This window comes from Mustelus asterias, chromosome X (genome assembly GCF_964213995.1).
Source record: "Mustelus asterias chromosome X, sMusAst1.hap1.1, whole genome shotgun sequence".
Taxonomy (NCBI): Eukaryota; Metazoa; Chordata; class Chondrichthyes; order Carcharhiniformes; family Triakidae; genus Mustelus; species Mustelus asterias.
The window spans coordinates 17,817,027-17,844,351 of record NC_135834.1 but is presented as its reverse complement, the minus strand read 5'-3'; the positions used below and the strand labels follow the sequence as shown (position 1 = coordinate 17,844,351).

Below are 27,325 nucleotides of genomic sequence, written 5' to 3'. Positions count from 1 at the left end.
GAAATGTTTGTGTCTTAATTTCTATCATGGACTATGGGTGGCACAGTGGTTAGCACTGCTGTCTCACAGCGCAAGGGTTCACTTGCGGCCTTGGGTGACTATGTGTGGAGTTTGCAGGCTCTCTCAGTGTCTGTGTGGATTCACTCCAAATGCTCCGGTTTCCTCTCAGGTTAGGAGATAAGTGGGATTATGGGGATAGGGCCTGGGTAAATTGCTCTGTCGCAGAGGCAGGTTAAACTCAATGGGCCAAATGTCCTCCTCTGTACTGTAGAAACTCTATGGTTCTATGACTTTTTGTAATTGTTTTATGGGATATTACGTGTGGAGGATTTGCAGATGGGAACCTCAAATCAAACATCACATCTGACAGAGTGACTCAATTCATCAGGACCAGAGTATTATTATTCCCTGAGTGTAAGTTATGAGTTCAGTCTATTAACATTCATTGTGTAAAATGTCTTCCCTACGTCCCCCTGCATATCTTATCTCAAATCATAAATCTATTTCCTTTATTCCTTTTTATGATCAGCTGATGTGAACAACTTTTTTATCTACCTTATCTAAAAGTGTCATCAATTTGTACACTTTATTAGATCTCTCCTCAATCTCCTTTGCTCGAGAGCGAGAGCAACCCCAGTATCTCCAGCATAACCGAGCAACTGAAATCATTTTGGAAATGTCCTCTGCACCCTCCCATCCTCCATAATGTTTGGTAATCTCTGGTTTGCACAGACCCAGATGCGCTGTGTCCATGTCTGTGACATCATCACACAGCGACACGGTGACATCACCACAGCTCACCGGTGATTTCCTCAACTGGGAGATTTTTCTCTGACTCCAGTACTTCTGGTATCTTTCCAGCTGCAGGCTCCAACAGGAGATTTTAACCTTGAAAAAGGAGACCTTCTTTCAGAGATGTGTATTTTTGACCACTCATCTACTGTTTAGAACTTTTCATGATCAGTGAGAGGTTCCATGTCTCTGGAGCTGATGTGACTCCTTTACCAGAGATCTGAATCCATTTGCAGTTATTACTCTGTTTCACCTGTGCCCCTTCCTGATCATCTCTCTTTCATTCTCTTAACTCCCCGTTCAAATAATAGGTGTATTTAAGCTCTTTTGTAATTTCCTGAGAATTCTGATGACTGTCTAAATGAAGTGTGCACTGCTGCCCATCCCCTGACCATATGCTGCTGGCTTCCCAGCTTTATTTTCCCTCAGTATCTTTCATAGTGCAGGAAAAACAATTCCTGATTATATTCCATTTCTCCTCCACTTCTGAGCTTAAATTGAGCATCAAGTTCTGCATCATTTTTGTTCCCTGTGATTTTTATTGAACAATGTGTAATGTTGACTCTGGTTTTTCTCTCACAGCTACTCTCACTATATTGTTAATCCCCAGTTGCCTGTGGAGAAGATGTTGCTTGTCTTTCTTGATCAATGCTGCTAGGTATGGAGTTACCGGTTATTCATACAGCAGTGATGAAGGAACAGTGATATGTGTCCAAATCAACAACAATTTGTGCTTATATGACACTTTTCATGTAAGACTATGTTCCAAATCAATTCTAAGGGGTATAGATAGGCGTTTCTGTGGCTGCAAACGAGACTCCAGGATGATATGTTGCCTTCCTGGTGCTTGGGTCAAGGATATCTCGGAGCGGTTGGAGGACATTCTGAAGGGGGAGGGCAAACAGCCAGTGGTCGTGGTATACGTTGGTACAAATGACAGGTAAAAAAACAGTGAGGTGCTAAAAGTAAAATATAGGGAGCTGGGAAGCAATCTGGACCTCAAAGGTAGTGATTTCAGGGTTACTTTCTAGTCGGAGTACAAACAGCTGGATACGTAGGATGAATACGTGGCTGAAAAAATGCTGTGAGGGGAGGGTTTCAGATTCCTCGGGCACTGGGACCGTTTCTGGAGGAGGTGTGGCCTGTACCAACTGGACGTGTTACACCTGGGCAGGATCAGGACTGATGTCCTGAGGGGAGGAAGGGGGTACTTGCTAGAGTGGTTGGGGAGGGTTCAAACTAATATGTCAGGGGGGTTGGGAACTGTTGCAAGGATTCAGAGCTGGGGGAATTAAGAACAAGAGGAAAAGACAGTAAAGAGAATAAGGAAAGTGTAAGGCAGAGAAATCAAGGGTCAGAGTTAGATAAGGACAGTAAAACCTAATAGGAAAGAGAAAAGAAATGTTAAAAGGTGCCCATCTTAAGCATTTGTACCCGAATGTTCGGAGCATTGGAAACAAAATGGCTGAATTAGTTGCACAGAGAGATGTAAAGGGGTATGATATAGTTGGCATTACGGAGACTTGGCTCCAAGGTGAGCAAAGATGGGAACTAAACATTGAGGGCTATTCAGTGTTTAGGAAGGACAGACGGAAAGGACAAGGTGGTAGAGTTACATTGTTGATTATAGATGATATTGGTACGATATTGAGAAAAGATATTAGTATAGATGATGGGGAATCTGTATGGGTCAAATTAAGAAACAACAAGGGTCAAAAAACATTGGTGTAGGTGGTACACAGACCACCAAACTGCAGTGGTAATGTTGGGAAAAGCATTAGACAGGAAATCAGAGATGCATGTGTTAAAGGAACATCTGTGATTATGGGTGATTTTAATCTGCATGTAGATTAGGAGAGTCAAATTAGCCACAGTACAATAAAAGAGGAATTTCTGGAGTGGATGCGGGATGGTTTTCTGGAGCAATACATTAAGGAACCAACAAGGGAGCCGGCCATCTTGGACTGGGTGTTGTGCAGTGAGAAAGGATTAGTTGGCGATCTAGTTGTGAGAGAACCCTTGGGGACGAGTGACCATAATATGGTAGAGTTCTTTGTCAAGGTGGATAATGATGTAGTTGATTCTGAGACTTGGGTCCTGAATCTCAATAAAGGTAACTATGATGGTATGAGGCATGAATTGGCCATGATGGACTGGGAAACATTACTGAAAGGAAAGACAGTGGGCAGGCATTTAAAGAATGAATAGGTGAACTCCAGAAGTCGTTTATTGCTGTTTGGTACATGAGTGGTAAGGGAATTGTGGCCAAACCATGGCTTACAAGGGAAATTAGAGATAGTATCAGATTCAAGGAAGAAGCATAGAAATTGGCAAGAAAAAGCAATAGGCCTGAGGATTTATTGTTTAATAAAATAATAGTTTAAAATTTAGCAAAGGAGGATCAAGGGATTGATTAAGAAGGGAAAAATAGAGTATGAAATTACGCTCGCGGGGAACATAAAAACTGACTGTAAAAGTTTCTATGGATATGTAAAGAGAAAAAGATTGATGAAAACAAATGTAGGCTCTTTATAGTCAGAAACAGAAGAATTCATAATGGGGAATAAAAAAATGGCTGAGGAATTAGGTTCACACTTTATTCATGTCTTCCTTTGTGAAGACTGAAGCAATGTACCAGAAGTGCTGAGAGAACTATGTTTTAGTGAGGAGCTGAAGGAAATCAGCATTAGTAGAGAAATGGTTTCGGTGAAATTGATTGGATTGGTGGATAAATCTCCAGGTCCTGATAATCTTCATCCCAAAGTCCTTCAGGAAATGGCCCTGGAAATAGTAGATCTATTGGTGTTTATTTTCCAAAATTCTTTGGACTCTGGATTAGTTCCTACAGATTGGAGGGTAGCTCATGTAAGCCCGCTATTGAGAAAGTGAGGTCGAGAGAAAACAGGGAACTATAGACCAGTGAGCCTTACGTCGGTACTGGGGAAGTTGCAAGAGTCTATTATCAAGGATTTCATAACTCGGCATTTGGAAGGCTGTGGTATAATCAGACAAATTCAGCATGGAAGGAAATCATGCTTGACGAATCTATTGGAATTCTTTGAGAATGTACCTAGTAGAGTTGACTGAGGAGAACTAGTGGATGTGGTCTAATTAGACTTGCAAAAGGCTTTTGACAAGGTTTCACATAACAGACTACTATGTAAAGTTAAAGCACTTTGGATTGCAGGTAATGTCTTGAGATGGATAGAAAGCTGGTTAGCAGATAGGAAGCAAAGAGTTGGCATAAATGTGTATTTTTCTTATTGGCAGTCAGTGAGTAGTGGGGTTCCGCAGGGATCTGTGCTGGGACTCCAACTGTTCACATTATATATTAATGATCTGGAAGAGGGAACTGAATGTATTATCTCCAAATTTGCAGATGATGTAAAGTTGGGTGGGAGGGTGAGCTGTGAGGAGGATGCAGAGATGCTTCAGGGTGATTTGGACAGGCTGAGTGTGTGGGCATGTGCACGGCAGATGCAGTATAATTTAGTAGCAATAATAGGAAGACAGATTATTACTGCTTCGGTGTAAATTGAGAGAGGTGGACACACAATGAGACCTTGGAATCTTCGTGCACCAGTCGCTGAAAGTCAACACACAGGTACGGCAGGCAGTAAAGAAGGCAAATGATATGTTGGCCTTCATAGCGAGAGGATTTGAGTACAGGGATAGGGATGTTTTGCTGCAAATGTATAGGGCGTTGGTGAGGCCACACCTGGAGTATTGTGTGCAGTTTTGGTGTCCTTATCTGAGGAAGGATGCCCTTGCAATAGCAGGAGTACAGTGAAGGTTTACCAGCCTGATTCCTACCCAAAAGGTGAGGAGCAGGAGATTCAGATGGGATTTGAGAAAAGAAAAACACTCAGGGTGGTGGGAAACCGAAATGCACTACCTGGGAAGGTAGTAGAGGCCAGAATCTGAGCATTTGAAATATCATAAGAACATAAGAACTAGGAGCAGGAGTAGGCCATCTGGCCCCTCGAGCCTGCTCCGCCATTCAATAAGATCATGGCTGATCTTTTCCTGGACTCAGCTCCACCTACCCGCCCGCTCACCATAACTCTTAATTCCTTTACTGTTCAAAAATTTATCTATCCTTGCCTTAAAAACATTCAATAAAGTAGCCTCAACTGCTTCACTGGACAGGGTATTCCACAGATTCACAACCCTTTGTGTGAAGAAGTTCTCCACACTGTTGTGTGGCTTTTGCTACCAAATAAACCTGTTTTACTTAAAAACATTCAATAAAGTAGCCTCAACTGCTTCACTGGGCAGGGTATTCCACAGATTCACAACCCTTTGTGTGAAGAAGTTCTCCTCAACTCAGTCCTAAATCCACTCCGAGGCACATCATTAGTCACTGATCACCAACCAACCAGAAAAACACCCATTTACCCCCACTCTTTGCTTTCTGTTAGTTAACCAATCCTCTATCCATGCTAATACATTACCCGTAACACCGTGCACCTGTATCTTATGCAGCAGTCTTTGGTGCGGCACCTTGTCAAATGAAATCCACTCCGAGGCACATCATTAGTCACTGTTTGTGTGGCTTTTGCTACCAAATAAACCTGTTGGACTTTAACCTGGTGTTGTTAAACTTCTTACTATAAAGAAAACAATCCAAGCTTATCCAGTCTCTCTTAGTTCAAATGTTCCATCTCAGACAATATCCTGCTGGATCTTCTCTGTACACCCGCTGTGCTGAGATGACCAGAACTGCACACAGTACTCCAGCTGTGGCCTAACCAATGCTCAGTACAACTCCAACATTACCTCCTTGTTCTTATACTCTGTGCCACGACTAATAAAAGCAAGTGTCCCATATGGCTTCTTAACTATCCTATTCAAGTCACGTCATTTCATAGTAATTGTTTCCTCGTGCTGGCCCCGCAAGTTTACCTGATTCATTCAGCTCAATTTCATGACCTGCCTTTGTGGGTTCTCTCTCACTCCCTTTATTCTCTTTTGAATTACTTTCACAGGCTGTGAGAAGGGGAGGATTTTCAATCAGGAAACTGAAACCAAATATCACGTCAGGACCTGATAGAGTTTCTCAGTTCATCAGGTTCTGAGGATCATCAGCATTTGGAAATGGACAGAAAAAGCACTGATCACAACGGGGAGAAACTGTGGAAATGTGGAGATTGTGGGAAGGGATTTGATTACCCATCAGTGTTGGAAACCCATCGGCGCACTCACACTGGGGAGAGACCATTCATCTGCACCGAGTGTGGGAAGGGATTCACTCGTTCATCCCACCTACTGAGACACCAGGAAGTTCACTCTGTTGAGAAACCTTTTAAATGCCCAGCGTGTGAGAGGTGCTTTAAAAGTTCCGGGGAACTGATATCCCATCAACGTGTTCACACTGATGAGAGACCGTTCAGATGTTCTCACTGTGGGATGGGGTTCAGATGGTCATCTCAACTCACTGCACACCAGGAAATTCATACTGGGAAGAGGCCGTTCACCTGCTCTCAGTGTGGGATGGGATTCACTCAGTCATCCAACCTGCTTAAGCACCAGCTAGTTCATGTTGATGAGAGACCTTTTCAATGCTCAGACTGTGGGAAGTGCTATAAAAGTTCTGGGAATCTGATGACCCATCAACGTGTTCACACTGATGAGAAACCATTCAGATGTTCTCAGTGCAGGTCAGGGTTCAAGACATCATCTCAACTTACTGTGCATCAGCGAAGTCACACAGGGGAGAGACCGTTCACCTGCTCCCAGTGTGGGAAGGGATTCACTCAGTCAGCCCACCTACTGAAACATCAGCAAGTTCACACTGATGAGAGACCTTTTACATGTCCAGATTGTGGGAAGTGTTTTAAAATTTCTGGGAACCTGATGTCCCATCAACGTATTCACACTGACAAGAGACCGTTCAAGTGCTCTTACTGTGGGACTGGGTTCAGGTGGTCATCTCAACTCACTGCGCACCAGGAAATTCACACTGGGGTGAAACCGTTCACCTGCTCTCAGTGTGGGAAGGGATTCAGTCAGTCATCCAACCTGCTGAAACACCAGCAAATTCACAAGTGATTGGATTTTGCTGTCAATCAGACTCGGGACTGAACCATGTTCATTCGGGTTTGTTTCTGCTGATGCTAATAAATGCCAACCCATTTAGAGTGGTGAATACTCTGACTAGAATTCAAATAAATTCGATTTTTATTTTTATTGAATTTCTTTAACATCACAAATACAAGTTAATTTCTTTTGAAGGTCTCTCCCTCTCCTGTCTCCTCCATCCTCACCTCCAACAAGTCTAAGGAGCAAATGGAGCTTCTTTGTCACTGAGATTCAGACAATCCCATCATCTGCCTCTGCTGTTTCCCTTCCTTACACTAGCCCACTGGGACAAACTGTCTCTAAAGCTCCCCCCTTGTCTGAATCCTGAAATCACAGCTTTCTCGAATTTATCTCCACTCGTGTTGTCAATGCTCATTTTGCCCATGAGACTCACCATCTCTTCCATTGAATCATATTACTGATCTCCCAATTTCCCCACAATGACTGATATTGTGAACACTTATCTCTCTTCAGCTACTGCCCCTCTCTCAAGAATGGATTCATCATCACCTCCTCAAAATTAAACATTGACCCATAATTCTTGCAAACCCCTTCCCAATCTCTACACTCGGTTTCTTGTCCACACTGTTCAAGATGCAATCCTTCTGACATTCTCAGTGTGAACAGGTGGGATGTGTTTGGGGACAGGATGTCCCAGTCCCTCACCCTGAGATTCTCAGTGTGATGTGGAGATGCCGGCGTTGGACTGGGGTGAACACAGTAAGAAGTCTCACAACACCAGGTTAAAGTCCAACAGGTTTATTTCGTAGCAAATATGTTTATTGTCATATGTTCATATGTCAATGTTTATTTGCTACCAAATAAACCTGTTGGACTTTAACCTGGTGTTGTGAGACTTCTTACCGTATTCTCAGTGTGAACATGGTCGGATGTGTTTGGAGACAGGGTGCCCAGTTCTCCACCTTTCAAGGGACAGGGAGAGGATCAGTTGGACTGAATGACGCTGCTTACTGTCAGCACTGCAGTGCCTGGTAACCATCCTCCCTGCTCAGTTTATATTTCCTGATAAAGTTTTAAAGTTGCTGAGACTGGAGTTTTGTACCTGCTGATTAATAAGACAAGATGTTAACTAGTTTTCCATTGTCGTCTTTTCCTCTGCAACTTAAACCATTTAGTCTGTATGTAAACATTTTTAACTGATAAAATGCATTACCTCATATTTTTCTGTGTTAAATTATATCTGTTATCTCCCATTTAATCTCTAAATTCTTCTAGTTTGGATAATTTTTAAACAAAGTTTGCAGGCGGGATTGAAACGGGGACTCTCTCCTGTAAAGTTGCAGTGATAATGAGTGTCCTGGGGAAATGAGTGTGAATCCCCCAGCCCTGGACACAGGGGAACTGACCATCCATCTCTTGCTCTCATTCCCAAACAGAAAATGCTGCCAATAATCAGCAAGTCAGCCTGAGTCTGTGGCTGCTCTCACCATCTGAAACCATCACAATGCCCGGCTGATTGACAGCACCTCCGGACCAATAGGAAGAGAGAGGCGGGGCTGGAGACAAGTGGGAGCAACTGGTCCTCCAACCAATCGGAGTGAATGAGGGGCGGGGCTGGGAGTGGAGCATGCGCAATGTGAGTAATAGCGATAGAGGGTTCTTTATCGGATGTGGAAGGTTTCCAAGTGGAATTAAAACACCAGATTGAGGTAGATTTGGCCGGGCGGCGGAGAGGTTTCGTAAATATGTTACGTAAGCCGTAAACCCCGAAAGATAACTTGCCGGTTGTCAGTTCTCTCTTAACGTCGAGCGCGGCCTCAGTTTACTCCCAATTTCAGACCCCGGTTGAGAGCCGCCATCTTTATTGGGCACAGTAAGAAGTCTCAACACCAGGTTGAAGTCCAACAGGCTTATTTGGTAGCACAAGCTTTCGGAGTGCTGCCCCTTCATCAGGTGAGTGAGGAGTTAAGTTCACAAACAGGGCATATAAAGATAAAGACACAATTGCAACATAATTACAGATTGGAATGTGAATAATGGTTGGAATGCGAGTCTTTACAGATACTGCAAGTGGTCTCTTTTCAGGTCAAACCAAAAACAAACTCAAGTTAAATCAGGACAAAGTAAAAGGGGCAGCTCCCCAAAAGGAGGGGGAGCAGCCCGAACAAAAATCAAAGTACAAAGGAAACTTAAAAACATCAAATTATAATGTGATTATTAGGGTCGATAACACACCCCAACCCCTACGGTGCCCAACGGGTGCGGAAGGCCTCAACTACGCCCGTGGACACCACATGCTCCCTCTCCAGGGACACCTGGCCGCGAACGTAGCCGCGGTAGAGGGGCAGACAGTCAGGATGGACGGCCCCCTCGATTGCCCACTGCCTGGACCTGTAAATGGCACGTTTCGCCAGGCCCAGGAGCAGGTTCACGAGGAGGTCGCCATCCCGACCCGCCACTCTCCGCACCAGGTGTCCGTAGATCAGGAGCGTGGGACTGAAGTGCAAACAAAACACTGCAAGTGGAGAGAGGGATAATCACAGGTTCAAGAGGTGTGAATTTTTTTCGCCGGGCAGAAACTGATAGCCTGGTTCTGCACGCATGAGGATGGCCTCAACCGGCATCTTGGGTTCATGTCACACTACGTGTAACCCCCACCATTTGGCCTGGGCTCGCAAAGTCCTACAAATTGTCCTGGCATGAGACAATTCACACCTCTTTCACCTGTGATTATTCCTCTCTCCACTCACATTGTCTATACCTGTAATGGTTGAGAGCTTCAAGTTTTTAGGTGTCCAGATCACCAACAACCTGTCCTGGTCCCCCCATGCCAACACCAACTATAGTTAAGAAAGCCCACCAATGCCTCTACTTTCTCAGAAGACTAAAGAAATTTGGCATGTCAGCTACGACTCTCAGCAACTTTTACAGATGCACCATAGAAAACATTTTTTTTCGTTGTATCACAGCTTGGTATGGCGCCTGCTCTTGCCAAGACCACAAGAAACTACTAAAGGTCGTGAATATAAGCCAATTCATTATGCAAACCAGCCTCCCATCCATTGACTCTGTCTACACTTCCCACTGCCTCAGCAAAGCAGCCAGCATAATTAAGGACCCCATGCACCCCGATATTCTCTTCCACCTTCTTCCGTCAGGAAAAAGATACAAAAATCTGAGGTCATGTACCAACTGACTCAAACAGTTTCTTCCACACTGCCATCAGACTTTTGGACCTACCTCACATTAAGTTGATCTTTCTCTACACCCTAGCTATGACTGTAACACTACATTCTACACTGTCTTCTTTCCTTCTCTATGAATGGTATGCTTTGTATAGTGTGCAACAAACAATATGTTTCACTGTATACTAATACATGTAACAAAAATAAATCGAATCAATAAAGACTTGATTACCTGTAAAGACTCACATTCCAACCATTATCTTGCACTTGTGTCTTTGTCTATATATGACATATTTGTGAAACCAACCTTTCCACTCAGCTGATGAAGGAGCAGCGCTCCCAAAGCGTGTGATTCCAAATAAACATTTTTGACTTTAACCTGGTGTTGTGAGACTTCTCATTGTTGCCACCCCAGTCCAACGCCAGCATCTCCACATCATCTTCATTGGGGACAAGGCGCGTGCGTGGCCGTCATCTTTGGAGGGGGCAATGTGGGAACAACTTGTCCATCAAACTGTGTCACACTCAGAATGTCTGATGAGGCAGAACAACCCTGTATGTCCAAAGCAGTGACTATATCTGTATTTATATTGTGACTTGAACATCATAAAACTTTCCAATTCGAAGAGCAAAAAGGGATCATGAAAAAGGAGTTGGGAACAAGATTCGGGAGAATCCTAAGATATTCTATAAATACATTCCCGGAAAGAGTGGGGCCCATTAGAAACCAAGGGAACAATCTGTGTTTCAAGCTGTAGGAAATTCAAAAAGGTGTTAAATGAATACTTCTCATCTGTCTTCACTCAAGAGAAGGAGGACGTAGGTACAGAATTCAAGAAAAGGAACTGTGAGAACCTTCAGCAATTTGACACAGGAAGTGAGGAGGTATTGGAGGCTTCAACAAATCCCCAGGCCCAGATGAATTGCATCTCAGACTGCTGTGGGAGGGAAGCAGGAAATTCCAACTGACACAAATTTTTAATTCCTCTCTGGCCGGGGCGGGGGGAGTGACAGATGACTGAAGAATGGCTAATGTGGTTGCATTCCTCAAGAAGGGAAGTAAAGATGAACCAGGAAATTGCAGACTGGTGAATCACACCTCAAGGGAAACTATTGGAGAAAATTCTGGAGGAGAGAATTAATCTCCACTTGGGTTGATTAGAGATAGTTAGCATAGCTTTTTCAGAGGGATGACATGCCTAACAAATCTGATGGAATTTTTCGAAGAAGTGATCAAGTGTGTGGATGAGGGAAATGCAGTTAATTTAGATATGTGGATTTTAGCAAAGGCATTGATCATGTCCCAGATGGGAGACTGATTGCGAAAGTTGAATCACATAGAATTCAAGGAAACTTGGCAAGATGCATCCAAGATTGGCTTAATAATAGAACACAGAGAGTGGTGGTAGAAGGCTGATGAGTGACTGGAAACTGGTGTCCACAAGGATCCCTTATTGTTTGTTAACGACATAGAAGAGAATGTGGGGGGGAATAATTAGTAGGTTTGCAGATGACACCAAGATTGGTACGTTGGTTAATCGTGAAGAAGAAGGTTGTAGGTTACAGAAATATATAAATGGGTTGCTCAGATGGGCAGAGCAGTGGCAGTTTGTATTTTACCCTGATAAGTCTGAAGTGCTGCATTTTGAAAGCTTTATCAGAGGGAGGACATGCCGAACAAATGTGATGGAATTTTTTGAAAAAGTGGCCAATTGTATGGCTGAGGGAAGTGCAGTTGATGTAGATATATGGATTTTAGCAAAGCTTTTGACAAGGTCCCACGTGGAAGACTGATTTAGAAAGTTGTACACAAGGAATTCAGGGAAACCTGGTGACATGGATCCGAAACTGGCTTAGTAATAAGACCCAAAGGGAAGAGCTAGAAGGAGGTTCGTGAGAATGTGCAGGGAACAATAAGTAGGTTTGCAGATAACACCAAGTTTGGTCGGGTGATTAATAGTGAAGAAAAAGTTTGCGGGTTACAACAAGATATAGATGGGTTGGTCAGGTGGGCAGAGCAGCGGTCGATGGCAATTAACCCTCATAACTGCAAGATGATGCACTTTGGAAGAAATAACAAGATGAGGCAGTATTTAATGAATGGTAGGACACTAAGAAGCTCAGAGGAACAGATGGATTTTGGGGCAGTTGTTTGCAGATCCCTAAAGGCAGCAGAGGAGTTGAAGGGAGTAGTTAAGAAGGCATATGGAACATTTGCCTTTATCAGTCGTGGCATAGAGTATAAGAACAAGGAGGTAATGTTGGAGCTGTACAGACGTTGATTAGATCACAGCTGGAATATTTTGTGCAATTCTGGTCACCTTACGATAGGAAGAATGTGATAGCACAAGAGTGGGTACAGAGGAGATTCAACAGGATGTTGCCTGGGATGGAGCATTTGAGCTATAAGGAGAGTCTGGATAGGCTTGGATTGTTTTCTTTAGAGTAGAAAAGGCTGTGGGGGGAGTGTACATGATTATGAGGGGTTTAGATAGGGTGAATAGGAAGCAGCTGTTCTCTTTGATTGAGGGGTCAACCACGAGGGGCATAGTTTTAGGGTATGGAGCAGGAGATTCAGAGGGGATTTGAGAAAAAGCCTATTCACTCGGAGGGTGGTGGGAATTTGGAATGCATTGCCTGGGAAGTTAATGGAGGCTGAAGACCTTAAAATCTTTAAAACTATTTGGATGAGAACTTGAAAGCACTGGAAATATAACATTGAAGGATGTGGGCCAAGTGCTGGAATGTGGGACAACTTAGTGGCAGTTATTGTCGGTGTAGACCCGATGGGCCGCATGGCCTTTTCTGCACAATACAACTCTATGATCCTGAGTCATTTCATCAAAATGTTACAAAGTAACATTTGAAACTGAGCCACATGAACAGATATTACGGCAGATGAACAAAAGCTTGGTCAGAGAGGGAGGTTTTAAACTGAATCGTAAAGGTGGAAAGTGAGGTGGAGAGGTTCAAGGAGGAAATTCCAGAGCTTGTGGCCCAGTTAAATGAAAAAACAGTCATTTGTGGTGGATTGGCCATGCTACATTGCCTCTTAGTGTCAGAGGGACTAGCTAGGGTAAATGCCTGGATTGTGCTGTCAGAGGAGGTGGTAGAAACAGATACAATAGCAAAGTTTAAGAGGCATCTTGGCAGATATATGAATTGGCAAGGAATAGGGGGATATGGACCGCGTAGAGGCAACCAGTCTTTAGTGTAGAAAGGTGTCATGTGCCGGTGCAGGCTCAGTGGGCTGAAGGGCCTTTTCTTGTGCTGTACAATTCTTTGTATGAAGACTTGTTGCAAGTCAGCAAATGGACCACAGAGTTTCAGATGAGCTAAAGATTACAGGGAGATTAAATGTGGAGGGCTGGCCCGGAGTGCATTTGGATAGTTAAGCCTCAAGGTAACAAAGGAATGGATGGGAGTTTCAGCAGCAGATGAGCTGAGACTAGGGTGGAGTTGGATGATGTTACTGAGGTGGAAATAAGCCATCTTGGTGATGGTGTGGGTATGTGGTTGGAAGCTCATCTTGTAGTCAACTGCGACACCAAAATTGTAAACTGTATAGTTCAGCTTCAGACTGTTGTCAGGGAGAGGGATGGAGTCACTTGAGCTATCATCAGGTGGTCACACCAGGGCCACGGGAGGAGGCCAAGTGGGTGACAGCCAGGAAGGGTAAAACACGGTGATTGAGAGCACCCCGGTGGAAGTGCCCCTACATAACAAGTACTCCTGTCTGAGTACTGTTGGGGGGGACAGCCCATCTGGGGGAAGCAGCAGTGGTCGTGTCTCCGGGGTGGAGTCCGGCCCTGTAACTCAGAGGGCTAAGGAAAGGAGGAAGGCGGTATTAATCGGGGACTCGACAGTCAGGGGGACGGACAGGCGAATTTGCGGAGGCAGGCGGGAGTCTCGCATGGTGGTCTGCCTCCCTGGGGCTGGGATCCAGGATGTCGCTGGGCAAGTCCCAGAAATCCTGAGGTGGGAGGGAGAGGAGCCGGAGGTAGCGGTACATATTGGTACCGCTGATGTGGGTAAGAAGGGGGAAGGGAACATGAAAAAAGAGTATAGGGAATTAGGGAGACAGCTGAGAAGGAGGAAAGCAAAGGTAGTAATCTCGGGATTGCTGCCTGTGCCACGGGAAGGTGAGGAAAGGAATGGAGTGAGGTGGAGGATGAATGTGTGGCTGAGGGAATGGTGCAGGGGGCAGGGATTCAGGTTCCTGGACCATTGGGACCTCTTTAGGGGCAGGTGTGACCTGTATACTAAAAACGGGTGGCACTTGAATCCCAGGGGGACCAATATCCTGGCAGGAAGGTTGGCTAAGGCGACTGAGGAGAGTTTAAACTAGATAGGTTGGGGGGAGGGGATCAAAGCGACGTGACTGAGAGTGAGGAAGGTAGCTCGCAAACAGAGAAGGGTTATAGGCAGTGCAAGAGGGCAGGTGGACTGGGAACAGAGATGGGGAGAGGTCAGACCATAGGATTGAGAGGTGTCTACTCCAATGCCAGGAGTATAGTGAATAAACAACTAGCTAAAGGAGGAGAGGGCTTGGGAGATGTAAGTAGCGCTTCAACAAACCGGGTCCAGATAAAGGCTGGCATAAAGACACTTTGCCTGAATGCACGAAGCATTCGAAACAAAGTAAATGAGTTGATGGCACAAATCCATACAAATGAATATGATCTAGTGTCCATCACAGAAACGTGGTTGCAGGGTGACCGGGACTGGGAACTGAATATACAAGGTTATCAGGCATTTAGGAAGGATAGACAGGTAGAAAAAGGAGGTGGGGTAGCTTTGTTAATAAAGGATAATATCAGGACGGTAGTGAGAGACGACATAGGCTCTCAGGAGCAAAACGTGGAATCGTTGTGGGTGGAGATGAGGAATAGTAGGGGGAGAAAGACACTGGTAGGCGTGGTCTATAGGCCCCCAAATAATAACTTAGAGGTGGGGAGGGCTATAAACAAGCAAATAATGGATGCGTGCAAAAGTGGAACGGCAATAATCATGGGGGATTTTAACCTACATATTGATTGGTCGACTCAAATTGGACGTGGAGGGCTTGAGGAAGAGTTCTTGGAATGCTGTCGGGATTGTTTCATTGAACAGTATGTTACAGAACCTACGAGAGAGCGAGCTATCTTGGATCTGGTTCTGTGCAATGAGACAGATAGGATTAAGGATCTTCTTGTGAAGGATCCTCTTGGGATGAGTGATCATAATATGGTGGAATTTCTGATACAGATGGAGGGTGAGAAAGTAGGGTCCCAAACCAGTGTCCTCTGCTTGAACAGAGGGGAGTACGATAGGATGAGGGTGGAATTGGCTAATGTAGACTGGGCGAGCAGACTGGTAGGTAGGACAGCTGAGGAACAGTGGAGGATTTTTAAGGAGATTTTTTAAAGTACTCAGCAAAAATATATTCCGGTGATAAAGAAGGACTGTAAGAAAAAGGATAACCGGACGTGGATAACGAAGGAAATAAAGGAGAGTATTAAAATAAAATCAGATGCGTACAGAGTGGCCAAAAATAGTGGAGAATTAGTGGATTGGGAAAGCTTTCAAGAAAAACAAAGAACGACTAAGAAAGCGATTAAGAAAGGAAAGATAGATTATGAAACGAAACTAGCTCAAAATATAAAAAATGATAGTAAAAGTTTTTACAAGTATATAAAAAGGAATAGAGTGGCTAGAGTGAATGTTGGACCCTTGGAAGATGAGAGGGGGGATTTAATAGTGGAAAACGAGGAAATGGCTGAGACTTTAAATAAGTTCTTTGTGTCGGTCTTCACAGTGGAAGACACAAATAGTTTGCCAAATATTAGAGATCGAGAGTTGGTGGGAGGGGAGGTCCTTAATACAATTACTGTTACTAAGGAGGTGGTGCTTGATAGACTAATAGGACTGAAGGTAGACAAGTCCCCGGGCCCGGATGGAATGCATCCCAGGGTACTGAAAGAAATGGCTGAGGTAATAGCAGATGTGTTAGTAGTAATTTATCAAAATTCGCTGGACTCTGGGGTAGTGCCGGCTGACTGGAAAACAGCTACTGTTACGCCGCTGTTTAAAAAAGGAAGTAGACAAAAGGCGGGTAACTACAGGCCGGTTAGCTGAACGTCCGTAGTTGGGAAGATGCTAGAGTCCATTATTAAAGAGGAAATAACAGAGCACCTGAATAAGAATGGTTCGATCAAGCAGACGCAGCATGGATTCATGAAGGGAAAGTCGTGTTTGACGAATCTACTGGACTTTTATGAAGATGTCACTAGTGCGGTTGACAGAGGGGAACCAGTGGATGTGGTGTTTTTAGATTTCCAGAAGGCGTTCGATAAGGTGCCTCACAAAAGGTTGCTGCAGAAGATTGAGGTACACGGAGTTAGGGGTAAGGTGTTGGCGTGGATTGGGGATTGGCTATCTAACAGGAAGCAGAGAGTTGGGATAAATGGGTGCTTTTCTGGTTGGCAGTTGGTGACCAGTGGCGTGCCGCAGGGATCAGTGCTGGGGCCTCAATTGTTTACCATTTACATAGATGATCTGGAGGAGGGGACTGAATCTAGGGTATTCAAGTTTGCTGATGACACGAAGGTGAGTGGGAAAGCGAATTGCGTGGAGGACGCGGAAAGTCTGCAGAGAGATTTGGATAGGCTGAGCGAGTGGGCGAGGATCTGGCAGATGGAATATAACGTTGGCAAATGTGAGGTTATCCACTTTGGAAGAAATAATAGTAAATTGGAATATTATTTAAATGGAGAAAAATTACATCGTGTGACTGTGCAGAGGGACCTGGGGGTCCTTGTGCACGAATCGCACTTGTGGGAACTTGTGTATGGAATCAGTAGAGATAGGCGAGGTGATGAATGAATACTTTTCTTCAGTGTTCACCAAGGAGAGGGGCCATGTTTTTCAGGAAGAGAAGGTGTTACAGGCTAATAGGCTGGAGGAAATAGATGTTCGGAGGGAGGATGTATTGGCAGTTTTGAATAAACTGAAGGTCGATAAGTCCCCTGGGCCTGATGAAATGTATCCTAGGATTCTTTGGGAGGCGAGGGATGAGATTGCAGAGCCTTTGGCTTTGATCTTTGGGTCCTCGCTGTCCACGGGGATGGTGCCAGAGGACTGGAGAGTGGCAAATGTTGTTCCTCTGTTTAAGAAAGGGAATAGAAATGACCCTGGTAATTATAGACCGGTTAGTCTGACTTCGGTGGTTGGTAAATTGATGGAAAAGGTCCTTAGGGATGGGATTTACGACCATTTAGAAAGATGCGGATTAATCCGGGATAGTCAGCACGGATTTGTGAAGGGCAAATCGTGCCTCACAAATTTGATAGAATTTTTTGAGGAGGTAACTAGGTGTGTTGATGAAGGTAGGGCGGTTGATGTCATATACATGGATTTTAGTAAGGCGTTTGATAAGGTCCCCCATGGTCGGCTTATGATGAAAGTAAGGAGGTGTGGGATAGAGGGAAAGTTGGCCGATTGGATAGGTAACTGGCTATCTGATCGAAGACAGAGGGTGGTGGTGGATGGAAAATTTTCGGACTGGAGGCAGGTTGCTAGCGGAGTGCCGCAGGGATCGGTGCTTGGTCCTCTGCTCTTTGTGATTTTTATTAATGACTTAGAGGAGGGGGCTGAAGGGTGGATCAGTAAATTTGCTGATGACACCAAGATTGGTGGAGTAGTGGATGAGGTGGAGGGGTGTTGTAGGCTGCAAAGAGACATAGATAGGATGCAAAGCTGGGCTGAAAAATGGCAAATGGAGTTTAACCCTGATAAATGTGAGGTGATTCATTTTGGTCGGACAAATTTAAATGTGGATTACAGGGTCAAAGGTAGGGTTCTGAAGACTGTGGAGGAACAGAGAGATCTTGGGGTCCATATCCACAGATCTCTAAAGGTTGCCACTCAAGTGGATAGAGCTGTGAAGAAGGCATATAGTGTGTTAGCTTTTATTAACAGGGGGTTGGAGTTTAAGAGCCGTGGGGTTATGCTGCAACTGTACAGGACCTTGGTGAGACCGCATTTGGAATATTGCGTGCAGTTCTGGTCACCTCACTATAAGAAGGATGTGGAAGCGCTGGAGAGAGTGCAGAGGAGATTTACCAGGATGCTGCCTGGTTTGGAGTGTCGGTCTTATGAGGAAAGGTTGAGGGAGCTGGGGCTGTTCTCTCTGGAGCGGAGGAGATTGAGGGGAGACTTAATAGAGGTTTATAAAATGATGAAGGGGATAGATCGAGTGAACGTTCAAAGACTATTTCCTCGGGTGGATGGAGCTATTACAAGGGGGCATAACTATAGGGTTCATGGTGGGAGATATAGGAAGGATATCAGAGGTAGGTTCTTCACGCAGAGAGTGGTTGGGGTGTGGAATGGACTGCCTGCAGTGATAGTGGAGTCAGACACTTTAGGAACATTTAAGCGGTTATTGGATAGGCACATGGAGCACACCAGGATGGTAGGGAGTGGGATAGCTTGATCTTGGTTTCAGATGAAGGTCGGCACAACATCGTGGGCCGAAGGGCCTGTTCTGTGCTGTACTGTTCTATGTTCTATGTTCTAACTCAGTCTGCAGGTGCAGCAGGTGATCAAGAAGGCGAATGGAATGTTGGCCTTTATCGCGAGGGGGATAGAATATAAAAGCAGGGAGGTCTTGCTGCAACTGTACAAGGCGCTGGTGAGGCCGCAACTGGAGTACTGTGTGCAGTTTTGGTCCCCTTATTTGCGAAATGATATATTGGCCTTGGAGGGAGTGCAGAGAAGGTTCACCAGGTTGATACCGGAGATGAGGGGTGTAGCTTATGAGGAGAGATTAAACAGATTGGGTCTGTACTCGTTGGAGTTTAGAAGGATGAGGGGTGATCTTATAGAGACATATAAGATAATGAAGGGGCTGGATAGGGTAGAGGTGGAGAGATTCTTTCCACTTAGAAGGGAAACCAGAACTCGAGGGCACAGCCTCAAAATAAGGGGGGGCCGGTTCAGAACAGAGTTGAGGGGGAACTTCTTCTCTCAGAGGGTAGTGAATCTCTGGAATTCTCTGCCCATTGAAGTGGTGGAGGCTTCCTCGTTGAATATGTTTAAATCACGGGTAGATAGTTTTCTGATCGATAAGGGAATTAGGGGTTATGGGGAGCAGGCGGGTAAGTGGAACTGATTCGCTTCAGATCAGCCATGATCTTGTTGAATGGCGGGGCAGGCTCGAAGGGCCAGATGGCCTACTCCTGCTCCTATTTCTTATGTTCTTATGTTCCTCCCACAGTCAAAAGATGTGCGGGTTAGGTGGATTGACTGTGGTAAATTTCCCCCTTAATGCCCCAAGAAGTGTAGTTTAGCTGGAATAGCCGTGGTCAATGTGTGAGGTTATGGGGAGACAACTTGGGTAATATATTCTGTCAGAGAGTTGGTGCAAACTCAATGCGCTGAATGGCCCGCTTCTGCAGTGTCGGGATTCTATGACCTTTCTTCTGTTTTAAATCAATTTCACAGAATGTGAGAAGGAGAGGGTTTGCACTTTGGAAACTGACACCAAACATCACATCAGGATCTGACAGATTCGTCCAATTTATCGTATCCTGAATATCATCGGATTTTGAACATGGAAGGAAAAAGCACCGTTCACAGTGGGGCGAAAGCGTCCGGACGGGGATTCAGCCAATCATCAGACCTATCAAAACATAAACACAGTCACAACGCAGAGAAACCGTGGAAATGTGGGGATTGTGGGAAGGGATTCAGTTACCCATCCCGACTGGAAACTCATCGGCGCATCCATACTGGGGAGAAACCATTCGCCTGTCTGGTGTGTGGGAAAGGATTCGCTCATTCATCCCACCTGCTGAGACACCAGCAAGTTCACACTGAGGAGAAACATTTTAAATGTTCAGACTGCAGGAAGTGCTTTAAAAGCTCTGGGGATCTGATGTCCCATCAACGTGTTCACACTGACGAGAGACCGTACAGGTGCTCGAACTGTGGGACTGGGTTCAGATGGTCATCTCAACTCACTGCACACCAGCGAGTTCACACTGGGGAGAGGCCATTCACATGTTCTCACTGTGGGAAGGGATTCACTCAGTCATCCAACCTGCTGACACACCAGCGGGTTCACAGTGACCAGAGACCTTTTAAATGCCCAGACTGTGGGAAGTGCTATAAAAGTTCTGGGGAATTGATGTCCCATCAACGTGTTCACACTGACGAGAGACCGTTCAGATGCTCTCACTGTGGCACTGGGTTTAAGACGTCATCTGACCTCGCTGTGCACCAACGAGTTCACACTGGGGAGAAACCATTCACCTGCTCCAAGTGTGGGAAGGGATTCACTCAGTCAGCTAACCTGTTGACACACCAGCGAGTTCACACTGACGAGAGACCTTTCAAATGTCCACATTGTGAAAGGTGCTATAAGCGTTCCAGTGAGCTGAAGTCCCATCAACATGTTCACACAGATGAGAGACCATTCAGGTGTTCTCACTGTGGGGCTGGGTTCGGGCAATCATCTCAACTCTCCGCACACCAGCGGGTTCACACTGGGGAGAGACCGTTCATCTGCTCCCAGTGTGGGAAGGGATTCACTCAGTCATCCCACCTACTGAGACACCAGCAGATTCACATATTATGATACTGATTTTTTTTCTGTTAATCACATCCAGGGCTTAATGTCTATTTTTGTTGATGTTAATAAACTCATGTCTACTTTTATGTGAGAATACAATGAGTAAAATAAATTAGCTTGGTGATACATACGGTGTGTTGATTCTTTTGAGAAAAAATCTGAACACAACTTAGTTGATTGAAGAACTCTCCCTCTCGGTCTCTCGGGGGAGGAGGGGAGAGAGGGGAGGAGGAAGGGGAGGGGTGGAGAGATTGGGGGGAGGGGGGTTGAGGATGGAGGGTGAGGGGAGGTGGTGGGGGGAGGGGAGGGAAGGGGATAGAGGGGGCGGGGTAGAGGAGGGGTGGGGTGGAGGAGGGGAGGCGGGACAGGAGTGGGTGGAGGAGGGGAGGGGGTAGAGGGAAGTGGGAAGATGGGGGAGGGGAAGAAGAGGGGTGAGAAGGGGAGAAGACAGGGTGGAGGGAGAGAGTGGGAGGGGAGGGGCAGGAAGAGGAGAGGTAAGGGGAGGGAGAGGGTGGAGGAGGGGTGAGTGGCTGAGGGGAAGGTGGAGGGAGAGGGAGGGGAGATCGGGAGGGAGGGTGTGGGTTGGAGGCGGGAGTGGAGAGGGAGAGGGTGGAGGGAGGAGAGGGAGTGGGGGAAGGATGAGGGGAGAAGAGGGGGTGGAGGAGGAGGGGCGGAAAGGAGGAGGGCGGGTGTAGGGAGTGTGGAGGGAGGAAAGGGGTAAGAACATAAGAAATAGGAGTAGGCCATCTAGCCCCTTGAGTAAGGAGAGGGGGAGGGGAAGGAGGGTGACGGGGAGAGGAGGGGGTGGGGAAGGAGGGTGGGGGTGGAGGAGGAGGAGGGGTGGAGGAGGTGGGGGAGGAGAGGGAATGGAGGAGGGGAAGGAGAGGGAGTGGGGGAAGGGGGATGGGAGGCGGGGTGAGGGGAATCTTGTCCACCTCTCTGAAATCTCCCCTCCACTCCCTTTGCTCCAAGGAGAACAACCCCAGCCTGACATTGACAATTGGGAACAAACGAACCGAATATGTTAATAGCTGAAATCAAATGGGAATGTTTAATTTCCGTTTTAAAGACATTGTGAATATTTTGTCCTGGACAATAAAGCAATTGGAATAACTCACCTTGGGTGTGGTTGAATGGAATGTATCAATCTGGAATCCACCTCCATTCTAGTGAAAGTCTGGAATGTGTCAATGGGATGAATAAATTGATCACTTTCTCTGGGAGATATTTATATCCTTGTAAATTAACTTTGTTTCAAAGAAATCCACATTTGAAAGCCCGGTCACTACATGAAATATCAGCACCATAACAGGGGGAGATAAGAAAGGCAGACACTCACTTTGATCTTTTCATCAGCACATTTGAAAGTTAAGAATATGTGACATTGTGGGATATCAGAGTGAGTGTACAGATGTGATTTGTTACATGTGAAAAATAGCAACCCTGAATTCATGGTGAGATGGAGTGAAGAGCGGGTCCCAAACACACACAGCTACTTGAGACACAGCAGGAGATGAAATGGTTAATGTGGTCAGGGCATTGAGACAACATTGTGACTCCATCAAGGCATTGATACACACTCCAGAGAGAAACTGAGTTCAAAACAATCAGGATCCAATTAAACACACTGCACATGGACAAAGAGTGAGGAAAATTAAAGTAGAACATCTGTCCTTATGTACTCGTAACCGAGAATTCGCAGTGCTCCTTCAGAAGAAAAGATCGAGTAGATGTTGCCACAGGCGGGGCCAGAGCAGAACTGGAAAATAACAGTGAAATTGAGTGAGGGGTCAGAGAGAGTTCTCCTCCCCCTCAGGATGCGGACTGGAAGAATCCTGGGGGACTCTCTACTTCATGTTATCTTGCTCATTGGTGAACATTAAGTTAAATTCTATGACCGGCTGTGCATTGATTTTGAATTTGATTTTTACACTTCTCCTGTTTTTATTCCTGTTGTGATTACGCTCTGGGTAAGGATGGTTGACAGGCGACAGGATGGGAAATTATGGTTTGGGTCTTCATTGACCAAATGTTTTATTGATCCGAAAAGTGTAAAAGGGGCCAAACTTCAGCAGAAATCTCGCAGAGCTGAGAACAGACGACTTGCTGTGTGGGAACAGGGAGATAAACAGCACCCAGAGGACAGAGAAAACAAGAGTGCCTTAAATCCCAGACAACACCTAGGTGTCAAGGCCATCGTGCTTTCACTGCTTGGCGTGAGAATGCTGACTCCTTGTATCTTGGACTTTAACCTGGTGTTGTGCGACTTCTTACTGTGCCCACCCCAGTCCAACACTGGCATCTCCACATCATGGCTACCATCGACACCGCAAACCATCGGCTCAAGATGGAGAGGATCTCCAAGAAGATCGCATATATCAACACATACATCAAGTTTCTACAAAGATGCAAGAAAGCAGACAAGATCCCGAAAGGACTAAAGATCGTGAACCCACTCAAGTCGACCTACAACACAGACTACACTGAGAGACTCTGCCATCATACCTCTCTCACACTCCTCAACCACCTCGTACACCAGCTCAAGAGCAGACGCCGCAACCTGGAAACCAAGATAGAGTCCATAATCTCAACTTGCACTCAGGATGCAGCAGACCAGCTGCAAGACACCGCCAAGCAGACGAGACAATGGAGCTATGCCACCTACATGCACACCAAGAACAGGAAACTTGAGAGACTCAACATCACCACCAGCAGCAACCAAGCCTTCCCCGGTACCACAGTAGAAACAGTACCACTGCAGGAAAGTCCATTGTCAACTTGTCGGACCACACCCTTCAACCAGACAAAATAAAAGTTCTCAGCCGAGGGCTCAATTTCTGCCCCAGCACCAAAATGGACCCCATCAGTCTCGCAGCGGACACAGAGGAATTCATCAGGCAAATGAGGCTCTGGGAGTTCTTCCACAAACCCCAAGAGGCCAACAGCAAACCCAATGAGACAGCCAATTAACCAGAACAGATGACAGAGAGATCCGCGGTGCAGCAACTGAAAAGGAAAGAGTCGAATTGGACTCCTCCGGAAGGCCGCTGCCCTCGACTTGATATGTATGCCCAAGCCATCAGGAGATGCGTCAATGCCAGATTCATCAGCCACACACACAAGACATATCCGAACATCACCGAAGCACAATGTAACGCCATTCGCGCTCTCAAGACCAACCACAACATGTTATCAAACCAGCAGACAAAGGAGGGGCCACTGTCATACGAAACAGAATGGATTACTGCAAAGAAGTGTACCGACAACTGAACAACCAGGAACACTACAATTGCCTGCAGATCTGCCCAAAGAACACACCACCAACTCAACAGACTGATCAAGACCTTTAATCCAGACCTTCAGAGCACCCTACATGCTCTCATCCCACGTACACCCCACGTTGGAGATCTCTACTGCCTCCTGAAAATACACAAGGCCAACACACCTGGCCATCCCATCATATCAGGCATCCTGAAACCCATCATACAAGGAACCCCTAGCTTCCGTCGCGACACAATGGACTTCTTACAGAAACTCAGCACCCATAGACAAGTTGAACCAGGAACACGTCTCGTCACAATGGATGTCTCGGCACTCTACACCAGCATCCCCCATGACTAAGGCATTGCTGCAACAGCCTCAGTACTCAACACCGACAACTGCCAAACTCCATTCACAATTCTACAACTCATCCACTTCATCCTGGACCGCAACGTCTTCATCTTCAACAACCAGTTCATCATCCAGACACACAGAACAGCCATGGGGACCAAATTCGCACCTCAATATGCCAACATCTTCATGCACAAGTTCAAACAATACCTCTTCACCGCATAGGACCTTAACTGACGCTATGCACCAGATACATCAATTACATTTTCTTCTTTTGGACTCACGGCAAAGAATCACTGAAATGACTACACAATGATGTCAATAAGTTCCATCCCACCATCAGACTCTCCATGGACTACTCTCCAGAATCAATTGCATTCCTGGGCACACGCATCTCTATCAAGAACAGTCACCTCAGCAGTTCATTGTACGTGAAATAAGCCATTCCCTAAGGACAAGCCCTCCATATACACAGGATTTGCTCAGATGAGGAGGAACGTAGCAGACATCTACAGATGCTGAAAGACTCCTCATAAGAACGGGATATGATGCATGACTCATCGATCAACAGTTCTGATGCGCCACAGCAAAAAACTGCACCGCAAAAAAAGACAAATACCTCTCCACTAAAACCACCCATTCACTTACCTGATGAAGGAGCAGTGTTCTGAAAGCTCATGATTCCAAATAAACCTGTTGGACTTTAACATGGTGTTGTGAGACCTGTGCCCACCCCAGTCCAATGCCGGCATCTCCACATCGCCTGTACCAGGGACAGGGCATGGGAAGACAATTGTTTGAGAGTTTGATGTGGCTTGGGCGGGTACAGATGGTTCAATGACAGGTTTTGTAATTGGTCCATTCAAATGTTAGCTTGGCAATGATTGGGTTCAATCAGTCTACATAGTCTTTGTGATGTGAAAAAGTGTTAGAAGGGATTTCCCAAGCACAGAGTTTTTACATGTTGCATAGACTGGTGCCATGGCATCTGGGACAGAGCAGGGAGCATTTCCGTGGAGGTAGTGCTTCTACCCAGAGTGTAATGGTAATTCTGCTGCAGTTTGATACTATTGCTCAGACATCAGCATCTGTCAGCTCGCACCACTGTCCCCAATGAGGGTTATCACTGGGAATCATTTCAGAGTTTGGGAAAAGAGGAGAAAGGGTTAATTGACTCCCTGAACCCCATTTTCTAACATCGCTGTGTCAAAAATAAAATCTCATCTCCCTCTCTGGCCCCTTTGCTAATTACCTTAGAGGAACTGACTCTCTGTTAAAGAGCTTGTCAACCCCTCTCACCCACTTTCCCTAAAGTGCATCAATCTCATAAGGAAAAGTCCAGAACAATGGATTTTTTTTTACTGACAAAAGTTTATTAATGGAACAGAACATGGTTAAAATAAATCAGAAAATGACTTGAGGATCAAAGACAACCAGAGTAAAAGGGTGTTCACAATGATCTGGACCCAAATCCATCTGTAGCCTGTTCCCTGCCCTGTTTGTGGAACACTTCCACTCAGTCCACAAGCATGACCCTGACCTTCCACTTGCTTGCCATTACAATTTACCACCTTGCTCTCATGATCACATTTCTGTCCTCGGCCTGCTGGAATGTTCTGGAGAAGCCCAACACAAGCTGGACAAACTGCCCCTCATCTTCTGATGTGGCACTTTTGAAGTTTATTTGTTCATGTCACAAGTAGGCTTACATTAACGCTGCTATGAAATTACAGTGAAAATCCCCTCATCGCCACATTCTGGTATCTGTTCGGGTACACTGCGGGAGAATTTAGCATGACCAATGCACCTAACCAGCACGTCTTTCAGACTATGGGAGGTAACTTGAGCACCCGGAGGAAATCCACGCAAACACAAGGAGAATGTACAAACTCCACACAGACAGTGACCCAAGCTGGGTATTGAAACCGGGTCCCTGGCACTGTGAGGCAGCAGTGCCACTGCAATACAGCATTCTGGACTCAACATTGAGTTCAACAACTTCACACCCTGAACTCTCTCTTCCATTTTGTTTTTTTTTGCCAAGTGCCAGTCTGCGTGTTGTCTTCATGTTTTTTATGCTTCCAGACAGAGCTGTCCTTTGTCCTGTCATTAACACTTACTCTGAATCAATGCTTTGTTTCTTTACTGCAACCAACAACCAATAATTAAGGGTACAGATTGGCAAGTGGAATTGTGATCTTGTTACCATCACAGAGAAGGGCAGGACTGGCAACTCAACATCTGGGGTATAGGATCTTTAGGCAAGACAGGGGAGGGTGTAAAAAGAGGAGGTGGTGTTGAATCATTAATTAAGGAATCAGTTACAACAGCAAAGAGTGATAATATATTGGAAGCATCTTCAAATGAGGCTTTATGGGTATACCTTCGGAATAAAACAGGGGCAGTCCCTTTGCTAGGAGTATATTATTGACCCCAAACAGACAGCAGGCAATTGAAGAATAGGCCTGTAGACAATTCACCGATGTGTTCCATAGAAACTAGAATTGTCTGTTCTGAATTTCTAGCATTTACTGACAGTGATGACTTTTGTAAACTCTTTTTACAGGGTGTCAGAAGGTGAGGATTTACAGGCAGAAATCTCAAACATCAACATCTGACAGAGTCATTCAATTTAGCAATCTGAATATCATCAACCTTTAATCAAGAAGGAAAATGTTTCTTTGTTCTGTCTGCTTCCGAAGGCTTCACACATCAGTGTGACTGGAAAAGCACAAGACACACACACACCCGAGTGAGAGTGCTCCAGTGCACTGACTTTAAGCAGTTACACCCCCTGAAAAAAATGCAGCATTCACAGCAGGGAGAAACATTGTACGTGTTGAGTGTGTAGACGAGGCTTCAACTGATTGTCCGACCTGAGGGATACAAGAAGACCTAAAACCTGGAGAAACCATGGAAATGTGGTGATTGTGGGAAGAGACACAAATCCCCATCTACGCCAGAAGCTCATTGACACAGTCATACCAGGGAGAGGCCATCCACTTGCTCTCAGTGTGGAAAGGGATTCAGTGATTCATCCAACATGCAGAGATACCAGTGAGTTCACACTGGGGAGATG

General features: G+C 45.6%; 1 protein-coding gene across 1 annotated transcript; it reads left to right on the top strand.

Annotated features, from left to right (window-relative positions):
- Positions 1-268: 268 nt before the first annotated feature.
- LOC144481868 (uncharacterized) lies at positions 269-20,762 on the top strand. Its single transcript, XM_078201013.1, has 5 exons — positions 269-414; positions 1,375-1,450; positions 5,781-6,839; positions 10,778-10,904; positions 19,543-20,762. The coding sequence occupies exons 3-5, from the start codon at positions 5,890-5,892 to the stop codon at positions 20,638-20,640; spliced, it is 2,175 nt and encodes a 724-aa protein (XP_078057139.1). The 5' UTR covers positions 269-414; positions 1,375-1,450; positions 5,781-5,889; the 3' UTR covers positions 20,641-20,762.
- Positions 20,763-27,325: the final 6,563 nt, after the last annotated feature.